General features: G+C 34.2%; 1 protein-coding gene across 1 annotated transcript; it reads left to right on the top strand.

Annotated features, from left to right (window-relative positions):
- Nucleotides 1–310: 310 nt before the first annotated feature.
- On the top strand, nucleotides 311–1,632 carry LOC106472600 (39S ribosomal protein L13, mitochondrial-like). Its single transcript, XM_013933254.2, has one exon. The coding sequence runs from the start codon at nucleotides 800–802 to the stop codon at nucleotides 1,346–1,348; it is 549 nt and encodes a 182-aa protein (XP_013788708.1). The 5' UTR covers nucleotides 311–799; the 3' UTR covers nucleotides 1,349–1,632.
- The last annotated feature ends 14,532 nt before the right edge of the window (nucleotides 1,633–16,164 follow it).

The following is a 16,164-nucleotide window of genomic DNA, read 5'->3' on the forward strand; positions in this document are numbered from 1 at the left end:
ATTGTGCAGGTTTACTGACGAAGGGTGGAATTCCCTGAAACTGGCAAGTAGTAAATTGTATGATAGTTGGGCTTCACATTTATTTTTTAACATTTGAAATAAAGCTTACAACAACATTTCGTGGACTAAAGTAAAATAAATCAATTAAAGCCAGTAATAATCTTGATGACAAACTGAATCGATATTTATTCAGCAATACCTAAGAATGTTTTGAATATCATCTACAATCGTATAGCTTTTGTTTTAAAACAATTATTATTTCAGCGTATATAATTAAGGTAGTTAGTGAAACTACCGCAAGATGCCACAATAGTTTCATTGAAGTGTGTGTATGGCGATGTGTTAACTACTAATTCAATAATTTATATTTTATGAATGTGTGTTCAATAGGTATAAACAGTAATCACATAAATTGTAAAGTATAAGGCTTCTCATTTTATTTTTTCTCCTAATTTTGTGTGTGTTAATTTTCAGTAGATTTGATAAATTGATTTTCCCAACAATCAAATTCTTGTGTGGTACGAGATTTTGTAAATTGTATAAATGTATTCTATTTCTAGTTAGCCTGGCATTGCCGATTGATTATACTGTTTATACAAATTACAAGTTATACTTATAGTCTAAATTACCCAAATAGAGCACTAAAGGTAGGCCTTACCATATCGTATATATATTAATACTAATAGTCTCTAGTGGGTGATGAATGTGTAGTTAGTTTTACGACGAGAAACTTTCCTTAGCCTGAATTTGAAGCTTGTAAAAAGAGTAATTTGCCTCCAATTTCTAATAAAACAATACAATGAATAGACCTATTTCTACGTATAAAAGAGTTCAGCAGTGGGCAGTGTTTGGGCGGCTATGGTTTCTTTTTGATGCTAAATGGCAAAATCCTTTCGATTCAGCAGAAAAGATTGCAAAGTATTTAGCAGGAAAACATAAACCAATCTACCATCCTCTTAGTGATGTTGGAGACCATGTTGTTGTGATTAATACTAAAGACATTGCTTTACCAAACAAAGAGTGGCGTTATCGGATGTATTATCATCATACTGGTTTTGCTGGAGGCTCATCATGGACATCTGCTTGGGAGCTTCATAATAAAGACCAAACAAAAGTGTTGTGGAAGGCAGTATATAAAGCATGTGGAGGAAGTCTTTTGCGTCACAATATGATGGAAAGACTTCATCTTTTTCCAGATGATAAAATCCCCCAAGAACTTATGGAGAACATCTCTGATCACATGAAACAGCTTCGCCCGGTACCTAAAGCTTTACATGAATACACAGAAGAAGAAATAAAGAACTTTCCAAAAGTTTTTGAGTGGCCAGAAGATTATGTTTTAAACTGATCATTAAAATTTAGACAGTTTTTCCTAGTTTCTCTATGCCTGAAAGAAATTGTAATGTGCTAGAATTTTTGTGTTGTTGATAAATATGTTGCTGTAATCTATAAATCCAGTTCTAACACTGGACATAGGTTACTCTTATTAAGTGTTAGTTCAAAGATCCTGAAATAATTTTACATGCTGTATGATTCTAAGCCAAAAATGATTCTTTCCAAAAATATAACACCTAAAAATGCAGATTAAATGGCATTCAGTGTTTAGTTGAATAAAAATTTTAGATAAAATAATAAGCTGGACAGTGTTCTTTATTAGTCTGATCCTAAGGAAAAAATGGTGAAAGATTGACAGTATCCTTTTAAGGCCAGTAGCCAATCTCTTAAACATCCCTTTTTTCTTCTACATATTTGATTAAAACAGTGAAAAAACTATTAAACACTGTAACTTGAGAAACAAAATAGAAATAATTCAAGATACCAATGCGAAATTTTAATGTACAAGTTGGTTACAAGAGTTAAGTGGGGAACCTTGGGAAAAAAGTAATCATTGCATAATTAGCTTTGATGTTATGCTACATGTCGAGATAAATAAATAAAATTTCAGTTCCTACTTTTCAGAAAGCCAATTTTGAGGCCATAACACAAGATTAATTATTAGTAACATGGGAAACATGATCATTTCTACATGTTAAGATAAAGAAATTAAATTTTAGTTCCTCATTTTTAAAAAAGCCAAATTTGAGGCCATGAGACAAGACTTATCATTAGTAAATTGGGATACTGAGTTAAAAGGTGACTGGGATAGATCTGGGAAACTTAAAAATGAATTGCTTTTAAATCAATAGAGGTACATTCTTAAACAGAGGAAAAGGATAACAGGAAAGATCAACCTAATTATTTACTAAACACATAAATAAGCATTAAATATATATACTGAATTTTTTTAATGCTTTTCTATGTATTTATTCATTTTGATAATAGCATAAAGGAGAAAATTGGGAATAATTGGTACAAGTTAAATTGACAGATAGGTTGTTTGAATTGCAGAACCATAGGAAGTCTAGTTATCTGATAATGTTAAATCTCAGTGAAGATTTTAAGCATATTTAAGGTGAGCAAAATGTAAAAATTGGAATTGGACCCTTTAGAGGATGATGACAAGGTTTTTGTTGAAAATTGTGAGATGGTTGGGCTCACAAATGCTCTTATGTTGTTACAAGAGAAGATAGATATAAGCAATATTCCTGACTGGACATTCTATGGGAAACATTTGAATCGATCAGAATTATGTAGATATTAATCCTCCAGGTGTGTTAAAATGAAGAAATCAAAAATAGATAAAGAACCAGGGCTGGACCTGGTTTTTATCCTAGTCATTAAACAAAGTCCAAGTCAGATATGCGAGTCTCTGCATTTATAGAGGTATTAGAATTGGGGGGTTGGGGTGCTGTCATATCCTCATTTTTACATATTTGACTTGTATAGCAACTGTAGATTATATTATTATATTATCTGCATGTCTAGCCAAGCACCCTCATTTTGCAACTCCTTCCTACATCACTGCTGAGGATTTATTTATTTTACTCTTATCTTTACCATACGTGATAAAAGTTACTTAGGGAGTTAGAGGCCAATTAATCTTACTACAGTAGTGGTAAAAATTGTATAGTCTGAGGATAAAGGATTTATAAAATCATTTGGTGAAATATTGAAGAAAGCCAAGACAGATCCACTAAAGAGAAGTGGAAAGTTTTGTAAGGATGTTACTCATTTGAATGATGGAAAGTGTGCAGATTTGGTGCTCTTGAATTTTTGGAAAGCTATTTATAGGGTGCTATACAAGATATTAGTTTTAAAAAAATAACATTGACAGGGGCTGTAGGATGTTGAGATATTACAGAATGACTTGGATCAACTTGTGAGTTGGACAATTATTTGGTAAATTATAGTAAATGCAAGATATGTATTTAGTGTATTGTGATTTGAATCACAAGTTTTAATATATGTGGGAAACCACTTAATACCATGACTCAAGAAAAGGACCTTTGCATCGTGGTGTATTGTTACGCATGTGATTATAATTTCTCTACAAATTACTAGTTAGGCCTCACTTTGAATACTATGTACAGTTTTGTTCTTATCAAATAGAAGATACTAGCTCATTAGAAAGGGTTCAGAGGAAGACTACTTTGATGATTCTGGGGATGGAAGGGTTAGATTAAGGTAAGATATCTTAATTTATTTTCTCTTAAGAAAAAAAACGGATAAGATATGATCTTATTGAAGTTTAGAAGATTATTCAAGGAAATGATAGGACAAAGGCCTCATTTCTTTGTTATGCATTCCAAATAAAATAGGACAAGATTGAACAAATTTAAGGTTTGGAGAAGATAAGCTAGACTCCAGTTAAGTCAAAATTATTTTTCAATCAGAGCAGTGCTTGTAGTGGGGCAGAGTGCCATCCTACTTCTTTTCAGAAGGGCCTGAAACCATCTCGCTATCTTTTATAATGATAAATAAAGAATATACATAAAAATCAAGAAATACAGTACTCAGCTTCAAAAATTTCAGAAAGCATTCTGCTCTCTCTTTTCCCCCACTTCAAATACTGAAATAGAATGGTTGACTTATGGAATATGTTGTTGGTAAAGAAGGCTAGTGCTTTACAAGAGTATGAGAAAAAAATTGATTTTCTGAAAAGTAAAGGATTGTTTTAAATTTTCACTTTTCTTGACAGTAGGTGGTTTTTTTTTGTCCGCGTGGTATGTTGGACCTTGACAAATATTTTTAGATCTAGGAGCCAGGTGTGCCTAACCTAACCTCACTACTGTTTGCACCAGGAAATGAGGGGCTACACTTATTTATTTACTTTCACAGCAACATGATATCAACAACCACTTGATTGTATTGCCTGAACTAACAGCCTTTGGTTCCGTTTGAGTCTGAACACATACGCTGATTGTTTGAATTGACAGAAAGAAGAAAAACAAAATGGCACAAAATTAGTAATGTTTTGTGCAACGCAGTGCTTCATTCTTGAAAAAACATGAAGTGCTGAATCCACTGTTAAAATCATAGAATCAAAGTTTCATTTAGGACTCGAATAACACTAAAGTTATTCTGGACTTCCAAGAGTTCAGAACTTGTAGATTCAAGCTCTATTTTGCACGGCCTCATGCATGAATAAAATGGAAGAAAATACTAGAAGCCACAAAGAGTTTTTTTAGTTGCCAAGGCAACCTGGCATCCAGAATTATGCTAAGGCCTGTGGTATGTTAAGATTTTTAGGACATTATTAAACAAGCTACTATCTTAAAGAGGAGTACTTTTGTCTGAATAAGGTAGAACCTCATGGGAGGCTTACACAAAATAGTAATAATCATTTGTTACACTCAGAATTTTAGTAGCCTCCTGGTGTTTCAGCAATAAGCTTGCAGGCTTATAATGCTAAAAACTGGGGTATGATACCCATGTTGGCCACAATGCAGATAGTCCATTCTGTATCTTTGTGTTCAAAAACAAACAATAATTTTTAGTAAGCTGAGTTTAGTATTATACCTGTTATTTTTCTTTATTTGGGGATGGGTGGAAAAGGGGTATTGGTGAGAGGAAATAGTCATTCATTCACATCTCTCTCTTTGTTCAAACATAATGTTTTTTTTTCAAAATTATGAAATTTATAATGAAATAAAATTATTTATTTTTCAAGGTTCCATAACTAAGTTATGTTACCTTTTTATTTTTTCAAACTAAATGCATCTTATCCACAGTGTTAACTTGTTATGACTAGATCTTGTTAACTAAAAAAAGAATTGCTTTGCAGTAGCATTTGTTCAATCATCATCACAGTATAAAAATTACATTACAAACAATCTTACTATCATTATTATTGATGTAAAGACAAAAAATTTCATGACATCATTTTAAAAACCACTAATGATATTCAACCAAAAATTTACAATTTCAGATTATTAAAGATAGAATTTTAGTAATGATATGAAGAAGTCTGGAAAATAAAAATATATTTTACATATTAAGGCACGTTGATCAGGAAAACCAAAGTTTATTTAACAAACAGAACTTGGTTAAAATAAGAAAATTCTCTTTGGAATATCATGTTGGCTGACTAATATATTTGCTACACACATAACATTAAAGAAGAACAGGAATCTTTTGATCCATCTAGAATTAAGTTGAATTTAACTTAAAAAAACGAAAATATCAACCTTTATCATTCAAATATTTTTGAGCTTTCTCTTAAATTAACTGCATCCACCATACCTGACATTCCAGATGCCTATTAAAAAGGATAAATCTGTCTTAGCTTAAGATGACTTCTTTCCCACCAAAAATTATATTGTGTCTTCTAGTCTTACTATTCTCACTATTAAATATGAAAAAGATTATGCATCAACACTATTGGTTCTCTTAACAATCTTAGACACCTCAATGATATCCTCTCTAACTCTTCTTTTTTCAAGAGAAAAAAAATTCAGAGGTTTTAACCTATCCTCATCATAATATCGCCATCCAATGTATCATCCTAGTAGCCCTCCTCTGAATTCAACAATTCAATGTCCTTTCTAAGGTAAGGAGCCCAAGACAGCACAATACTCTAAATATGGTCTAAGCAATGACCTATTCAATGAAATTATAACCTTTTTAAAGCTTGTATTCAATATTTCTGTAAATACAACCTAAAATCCTATTTGCCCTGTCACTAGCAACAACATAATGCTTGAATGGCTTAAGAGACTGATCAACCAGAACTCCAAGATCTCTTTTCTTCCATAACACTGTTAAGGTTATATCCATCAAATTTATACTTATAGTTCAAATTATGATATCCCACATACATTACCTTGCATTTATTATAATTAAAAGCCATCTACCATTTAGTTGCTCAACTGATCAAATAATCCAAATCCTTTTTAAGGTAGTAGTATCCTCTTCACAGCTAGTAACGTCCAAAACTTTAATGCCATCAGCAGATTTAAATAATCTATTGAACATTCCATCACCTATATCATTGATGTAAATAAAAAAAAGACAAAGCTCCTAACACTGAGCCCTGAGGTGATATTAATCCAGTTTGACTGAATTTCATTTATTACAAACTTCTGCTTTCTTCCATCTAATTAGTGCTCTATCCAATGAGCCAACTTATCCTCCTCGCCTACAGAGATAACTTTTTACAAGGTTTTTATATGGCACCAAGTAAAATGCTTTCTGGAAATCTAGATACATCACATCCACACATGTACCCTCATCTACATAAGCAATAACCTATTCAAAGAATGTCACAAGATTAGTAAGGCAAAATTTTCCCCTAATTAAACCATGCTGACTATCCAACAAGATTTTAAACTTTGTTAAATGAATTTGCAAAGCATCTTTTATCAGACTTTCAAGAACTTTTCACACCACTGAGGTAAGACTAATAGGTCTATATTTAATGGGACAATTTATATAATCTCCCAGGAGTAACATCAGCCAACTTCCAATTCTCTGGCACCTGTTCACTGTTCAAGCCATTAGAAAACATAATTGCAAGTAAGTGGCTCACATATACAATCCTTAACCTCGTTAAAAACCCTTGAGTAAATATTGTCTGTCTTAGATGCTTTAACTTTCTTTAAACATCTCGATTTTTTTTTCTTAACAAGCTTAGAATTAATTTGATCATCTTGTTGAACCTTGTTTCCAACTAGCAACTGTTCAGGTTGAGGAATATTTCTTAAATCTTCATTAGGAAAAGCTGAAGGAAAAGCAGGATTTGATAACCCAATCATCCTATAATCGTCAGATAGTATTAGTAGTCTTCTGGTATCATCCCTCAATGGCCCTACTCCCAATCTTAACATTTTTCTTATCCTTAATGTATTTAAAGAAATCTTTATTATTTATTTATACATTTTCAGCCTACCTTTTTTTAGTATACCATATAGTTTTTATGATTTCCTAACTTCTCATTTGACTAACTCTCACTTGATCTTCTACAGTTCTTGAAATCTCTCATCATTACAGTGAATTTAAACTTGTTATAATTTTAAGCTTTTCTTTAACCTGGGTTTTTACTTGCAGCCACAATTTTTTGTTTATAAGAAACATGCCTATCTTGAATTTTTAAAAATTTATGTAAACAATTTTTCCACACTTGATCAGTATCTGCAGGTGATACAGTTGCCCAATTCACAGCACATTATTCTTGTTTCATCTCTTCAACATTTACTTTTTTAAAATATGGAACCAACATCTCATTATTCCTCATCTATAGATTCAGCAGAACACCAAATCTAAGTGAACATGATCACTTGCACACAGATTTTCTCCAACGTTTACGCTGTCAACTACTTCTTTATTAGAAGTTAACAGTATGTCTAAAATACGGTTACGTCTCTGGTCGTTCGTTAATTTTCCGTAGAAATTCTTTTCGAAAAACTTCAACGATACAAGTCCTCTCTTAAATAAAACTAGTTTATTATTTCTCAATACAACTTTGCAATACACTTAATTTCCACAGTCACTTTAACTTACACATACGCTACAATTCACAACGATTCACGCACTTTACTTAGGGTCGCTACCGCGCTTGACTCAATTGTCCGTCTCTATCTCTGCCTGTCTGCAATTCAATTAATTATCTCGCTTTATTTGCCTGCTTATATCCAGGAATAGAGGGCTTCTAGCAAATACTGGATTATTGTGATGTTCCCGATACATCTAGATACTCATCACGTGTTACCAGCGTCACGTGACTTCCGCTATCGTAACAATACCATTGTTCCTAGTAGGTTCCCTAATCAATTGTTGATAAAAACCAACCTGAACAGTTTCTAAAAACTTGTCTCCCTCATTATTTGACTCTAACATTTCCGAATCTATATGGCCGAAATTAAAATCGCCCAGAAGTTGTTGTTTGAAGTTAAGCACAAAGCAACACAATGGCTATCTGTGCTCTGCCCACCACTGGTATCGAAACCCGGTTTCTAGCGTTGTAAGACCACAGACATAATATAGTTTGAGAAACTTTTTTCTTCAGTTTTATCCTGTTAACGATGCTTATAAACATACTTAACATTCACAAGTTTTGTATTATCATTTTAAAAATTTTACCTATGGTAGCTCAGCGGTAAGTTCGAGAGCTTATAACACTAGAAATCTTGTTATGATATCCAGTGAGCAGAGCATATGCAACTCATTGTTTAGCTTTGTGCTTAACAACAAACAAACAGCTTTTTATTTTTTTGTTACTAATGGAGTGCCCAAGTGTCACTGCCTGGACCTTTGCTGTTGCTTATTGAGATTAATTATTGTTAGCGGCTCACTTTTTAGTTTGTATATTGTTACGACAGCGGAAGTTACGTGACTATGGTAACACGTGATGAGATTCTCGAAGGATCGTGAATTGTCCTGGCAACTCTAGTCTTTTCCATGCGCTCTCTTTTTTAGTATATAGTACTGACTGTGGAAATTAAGTGTATTACAAAGTTTGTAACGAGAAAGAATGAACTAATTTTAATCAAGAAGGGACTAGTATGACTGAAGTTTCTCTGAAAGAATTTCTACCGCAAATTAACAAACGACCAGCTACCCAACAATATGTTGTAAGTAAATATATAGGCGTGTTGGACTAAGGATTCTTTTACAATAGGGGTTTATGACTAGTTGGCGATGAATTCAAAAAATAAACGAACAGCATGAACTCCATTTGTTTTCAAAATAACGTATATATTCGGAAAAAGTTAAACCTATGTACAAAAATTCCTTGAACACTATATAGTTCTCTCCTTTCTGAAAAGTCTATTCAGGCATATTTAATTGCTTTAGAATTGAGTTGAAAAGCTGAACTATTTTCTCTATTTCTATCACCAGACTATCCATATATAGTTCACTTACGTTGTTGTTGAGTTAGTTGAATCCTGTACTTCAAAACTCGTCTGCTTCTTTTTCGTATTTCCAAGAATTGTCTGCCTTTTGTCAAAGTTCACTCAGGCTAGTTCAATTAATTTAGAATACTATTTTACGAAATTGTTAATTTCACTCTAACATATCAACCGTTAGGCCTTTCACTCCCACGATAATTAACTTTGGGGGTAATTTTTCTCTGACCGAACTTCTCCTTCCTGACTTTCCTTTACTCTCTTCTGCTCTTTTTTCCCATCTGCTTGCCGCTACTTATAAGTTTATCACTTAGGGCTTCTAGACATATCTATATCCTCAACATCAATGGATTGCACGCAGTGTTCGATATTCTCGACATCAATGAATTATAAGCACAATGTACGATTCTTACAGAGTTACCCAACCAAACTTGTCATAACTATTGCCCTTAAAATAATTGCTTTTAACTCTCTTGTTATGAAAAACTAAACAATGATGAAATATTCACTCACAAAATAAATAAATTAATAATACCTAAACTAAACAGTCTTATATATCTGAAATAAGCCCATCTTCAAGATGAATATTTACAATACTTTTCAATATATACAAAGACTATTTTCAGCTCACATACCAAGTCTTCTTATATAGTCTACACCAATATTTACAGTTCTCTTGTCTGTCTCTCCTAGCACAGGGTCTCCAATAGGGCTTCTCCTTGACAGGATCCCTTGTTTTCATCTTGATCTTGTGTTCACTACCTACACTAAACACTCTATTATATCTGACACTGATAATTAGCTATGAATATTATATTCTATTATATATACTTATATATAATTTGCTTATCAATGTTGCCGTATGTTCCTTGAAATTTGTGGATTAAGCATTTTTATTTGTCAGTAGATGGCACTACAAATTTTTCAGTGGTATGAGACTTCTTTGCGTTACACTTTGTTTTAAAATTTTCGCAAGTTACTCAAGGACCCATTTCAACCAGGAAACATCACAGTACACATACCTGGAAATAAATCAAGCGCCACAGCCTTTGTAATCAAAGGTTTAAACCCAAGCATAGTACAACACAAATAAACAGAAAAGAACATTAAATACACAAAAACAAAAATAATAATTTGGAGTAAAACACAAAAACATAATCAAAGTATACACACATGAATCACAGGACATCCAAAGCATAATATCTGAGGGTATTATACTATGGTACCAGATATATTGGGTGGAAGAAACAAAACATCCGCCGCAGTTGTAACCCAGAGTTACAACTGTCAAAGATATGGAGACATTGCTGCAGCGTGTAAATCTCTCCCATGATGTGTGGGCTGTGGTAGAGAACATCATAATTCAGAATGCCCGAAACAATACAGTAAACTGTTATGCTGTAACTGCCACCAACAACATACAACTAATAATAAAGGATGTCCTAAATACAAGGACATCAAAACCAGAATCTACAATACACACAATAACTCGAAGTTTACCACTATTACCCTCACCAGTTGCACTTACTACACTCGCACAGACTACAATATATACTTACGCAGAGGCAGCACGGCCACAACCACTAAATAAAGAAACGCTAATGTCAATAATATAAATCCAGAAACAACTTAACAGTTCAAATATACAACAAAACAAAAATCCAATCATAGTAAGCCAACCAACAAACACACTTGAAACTGAACCAAATTCCTCTTCAAAGCCATTAAAAACACATTCATGAATTTCCTACAACAGCACAAAAAAAACCCAAAACAGTATAGATAGTTTCACACTTTAATAGAAATAGCTAGACAACACTTTATGCCGGTTATTCCAAACATATTATTCTTGAGCTCAAATACTACACAATCATGTAATCAAATATCACAAACCAAGTAAAAATAAATGTCACCCCACTTCAGAACCTCAGTTACACCGGCCATAGGATAACATTCATGGACATGACCCTGAAAAAGAACATCGAAAATAAACCAAACAGACCACAAGCCTCTATTAAAATAACAGCCAAGAAGAGGTCAAATTGCACCTGACCCTCACAGGTCTACAAAAGACCTAAATTCCGATGAGGATGATTTGGTGACTATCTACACATAACCATCAATAGTGTTGAACTGATAGACTAGAAGGAGGAAAGCTAACTCTTGGAGAGATAGGAGAGACTGGAAACAAAAAGAATAAGAGCACAAATGAGATCCCCAAGCTCAGCCAACAGAAAGACAAAGGACCCAGGAATGACAAAGGGGTCAAGGCCAAATTTGATGAATAGAAAGACGACATGGGTGTTTTCTTGGAGAGGTATGAAAGACTTGCCCAAAGTCAGAACTGGGATAAAGGCGACAGGATAGTCTGTCTCAGCCCACTTCTCACAAGAAAAGGCCTACAATTTTATGCAAGCATGATATCAGAAAATGCCATGGACCATGACAAGTTAAAGTGGCTTTGCTGAAATGTTATGAACGTATTGAGGAAGGTTTTCATTGGACATTCAGAGAAGTCAAACCTGACGCTGGAGAAACTGTATTTCAGTTTGTGGCACGTCCATGGTGATAATTCACAAGGTGGACTGACATGGTTAAGTGTGAAAATAATTTCGAAGGACTGGCTGATTTATTAATACGTGAACAGTTCATAATCACGTACTCAACAAACATGTCACTTTTCCTAAAGGAGAGAGCACCAAAATACCTGGAGGAGATGATCAAGCCGGCAGAACAGGATATTGAAGCCCATGGAAGGAGTATAACTGGCAAGTACAAGAATAACCAGTTAAACTTGAAACCAGGGGTGGCTGACCAGAAATAGGATACCACCAAAGGTGACAAAAACTCAACAGACAAAAAAGGTCAAAAGATGCTATATTTGTTATAAAATGGGGCACATTGCGAATAAGTGCAAGTCTGTCACAAACAAGCAACAGCAGAAATTTCAAAATAAAGCAGCTGGAGCTACCTACAAAGATGGTGCTGGCAAGAAACAAGAAAAGTTTGACTATCTTCATGGATGCTGCTGCCAGAGAAAAACAGAATCAAGACAATTCGTCAGATTCACCATAAAAAGGAAGCACTTTTTCCATGATTAAACAGTGCACTACTGATGGTCAGCTCAAGTTAGCAAATGGATCAACAGTGTCAGTAGTGATTGGAGCATGTGTCAAACATCGAGAGGTGCCAATAAATCACAACATGGCAGTAGGTATAGGCTATGCTAGGGACAAGAAAATAAATGTTTTACGAGACACTGGGTGCAGCAGTGCAAACCAGTTTAGTATCTGATGACTAGATGATAGGCAAGGCACACCTATGTGTACTAATTGATGGAACAGTGAGAAAGTTTCCGATAACAAGAATAAAGGCGGATACTCCATACTAAGTGGGAGACCTTGAGGCCATGTGTTTGAAGGCACCCATCTATGACTTGGTGATTGGAAATATACCAGGCAGTAGAAGTTTAGAAGAACCAGATAGAAAGAAGAAGAACAAGCAAGACACCAAACCCTTTAAGCATCGAAAAGTGACATCCAGAATGTAGGTGAGACGATTGTGAGAGGACATCTAGGAGCAAAGAAGATGGCAGACAGAAGCACCAGCAACTTTGAAAATTCATTGAAGATTCTGTATGTCACGAGACATTTGCCAAAAGACAATACCTAGAGGGAAAGTAACCAAGGGGCCATAGGGTGAGATGCCTATCATAGAAGAACCATTCAGCAGAGTAACTGTAGACTTGATCAGACTACTAGAACTTGTATCTGACAAAGTTAACTGGTATATTCTGATCGTAGTTGACTGTGTAACACGTTATCTAGAAGTCATAGCATTGCCGATGATAGAGACAGAGAGAGTTGCAGAAGCTCTCCTGGAAGAGTTCTATAGAGAAAGTTCCCCAAAAGAAGAATTGTGTGAGAAAGGGACTCAATTTATCTCAGAACTGATGCAAGAGATGTGCAGACTCATCAGCACAAGGCAACTCTTTACCACCTCATACAACCCTAGATGTAATGAACTTTGTGAGAGAGTCAACGGAGTTTTAAATAGTATGCTGAAGAAGATGTGCCAAGATATATCACGTGAGTGGGACAGGTACCTGCCGGCAGTATTATTTGCTTACCGAGAAGTTCCAACATCAAGTACAGTATTTTTACCATTTGAGTTACTGTACGGAAGAACAGTACGTGGGTTGATGCAAATATTGACAGAGCTGTGGACAGGGAAAGAACACATACCAGTATATGTTTGACTTAGAAACCGATTGGAGTAGAACTGTCAACTGGCTTGAAAAAGCTTATAAGCAGCTTAAGGCAGTCAGAAAACTTTTATGACAAGAAGACCAAGAATCGACGTTTCAAGGTAGGACAGAAGATCTTTGTTCTGCTACCCACAGACAACAACAAACTCACCCTGCAGTGAAAAAAAAACCTTTTGAAGTTTATGAAGTGGTGAAAAGAATGGACTATAAATTGAAAGTGGACGGGAAGACCAAGATCTACCACGCCAATCTGTTGAAGAGGGAAGAAGACTTAATGGTTGCAGCTATTGAGGCATAGATAGACATGGCAGGTGTAGCTGTCACAGAAGCATAACCAGAAAACAGTGGCTTTGTCATAGAAGATGAAGACCTGTTAGACTTAAAACTTTTGGATGGAGATGAGATGTACAAAGACGGTGAAGAACTGATTAGCAAGAGCTACAATATCTACTGTGCCAGTATGCAAATGTCTTTATAGATAAACCAGGCAAGACAGACCTTGTGCAACAAAAGATTGAGACCATGCCCAAGAATCCACTCAGGGTGAAGCTCTACCAGATGTCCCATGTAATGAGAGACTTGATAAAGCAGGAAGTTCAGTCAAGGTTAGAAGCTCGAATCATCGAGCCTTCAAATTCAGCCTACTGTTCACCAGTGGTAATTATGAAGAAGTTATTTTTAGAAATGATAGTTATGGCAAGTTTGCTTATGTAACTGTTTACGAATCATTTGTTGTGTAGTACAATTGTTATGAATTGACATCAAGTTACTCATGTTACATCATAACGTCTCGTAGTTTGTAGAAAATTCTGGGTCTCAGTTGGGCAATATATGCATATACATAGACACACCTATATATATATATAGACGACAAAGTTGGTGCAAGAAAAGTGAAGTTAATGAAAGTGAAAGATGGAGAAGAATAATTTGTCTTGTCAAAGAGTGTTCTAAAGTAACTGAAACCGCTTGTGTGGACTTAGACGAAAAAGAGACAATTTTCTAAAGCTGTGTATACAACTGTGATAACCAATAGTATAACCAAATTTTGTACATACGTTTGACCTGTTTTGAATATATTATTTTAAAACAAGTGAATTGTGTGCTGTTCTTTTATTGTTGAAATTTACCGCCAACAAGTCACAGCACTACTGTAAAGTATCTCTACCCTATAAAGTTCGGACACCTACCCACAGCTTCAAATTGTGAAACGCGTTTTTTTTTCGGTAACGTGACGCGAACCATGGATCCGCGGATTAGCAGTCAGGGGCACAATCATTTCTTTAAAATAATGGGTAAATCACAAAAATCATATTTATTACCTTATCGCAAATAACTTATATGAAATTTGGAATTTAGTATACCAATTTAGCTGCACAACAACAGGTTTAATTAAACAAAATAAATAAAGATTGGTGACATGTATTTTAAATGGTTTATTACAATTATATAAATAAGTTACTTAGCAAAGAATATATAAAGCTATTTAAACTCGGCTAAGTGGATACGTTTAATAACAACATTGACGAGTGTTTATTCTTGCCTAACGACGTGCAGTACACGAAACGTGGGTTTTTGTTTATGTGTGATTGGATTTAGGCGCAACTTGTACGGTGGACTAATTGCGTTGTGACAACGCGAATAACGAGATCTGAATTTTAACTTTATAATGTCTCAAACTTATCTCTGAGCCACAGAAATTAAAGATTTTCTCTTGGAAATTCACGTACTTATGAAGCTAACAGCTTTTAATTTTCCTATTTATTTATTTATGAATACATACCACGCTTTCCTTACCAACAGTTAGAATGTCTGTTTTATTTTGAAACAGTATTCATTTTCACTGAAATTGAAATAAAAAATGATCTACTATTATTTAACAACTAGTGAACTACCCGGGAAAATCAAAAGAAACAAACTAACTATGAAAACATTTGTACATTTTGTTTTCAACGACTATTTGCATATCATAACTGGTCAAGTTCTAAATAAATCCGAGCAATTCTTGATCCCCATATAAAGGAACATTTTTTTATTTAATAAATTTCTTAAAGTGAATTCTTATATTGTCTCTGCTATTTTTCAAGTAATTTTTTTTTGATGAAACCTGGAATAAAAATCTTTTAAAAGTGAAAGTATCATGTACATCAAAATAGCAGCTCTTGTAGGGATTATAGGCTCTATAAAATAGTATGTTTTTTCTCTTCAAAACTGCAAATCTAACAGAAAAACAAAAACTTGTTTATGCTTCATCAAAGTAAGAAATGAAGAAGTTTGAAATGTAAGAAGCGAAGAGACTTTTGCTGAAGTTTGGAAAGTAAGAATTGAAGGGGCTTCTGATAAAGTTAGAAAAGTGAAGAAGTAAAAATACTTATTCTGAAGTTTAAAAAGTAAGAAGCAAAGACATTTATGCTGAGCTTTAAAAGTAAGAAGCAAATACATTTATGCTGAAGTTTAAAAAGTAAGAAGCAAAGACACTTATACTAAGCTTTAAAAGTAATGTTACGACAGCGGAAGTCATGTGACGCTGGGAGCATGTGTGCTGGAGTTCCTCGAAGGATCATGAATTTGACCAGCAACTCTAGTCTGATCGAAACGCCCTCTTTTTAGTATATGAGCCTGGCGAGAAAAACCAGCGTGATTAAAGAGATAAATAATTGAGTCAAGCGAACAGTA

The sequence above is a fragment of the Limulus polyphemus genome, unplaced genomic scaffold, assembly GCF_000517525.1.
Source record: "Limulus polyphemus unplaced genomic scaffold, Limulus_polyphemus-2.1.2 Scaffold5457, whole genome shotgun sequence".
Lineage (NCBI taxonomy): Eukaryota > Metazoa > Arthropoda > Merostomata > Xiphosura > Limulidae > Limulus > Limulus polyphemus.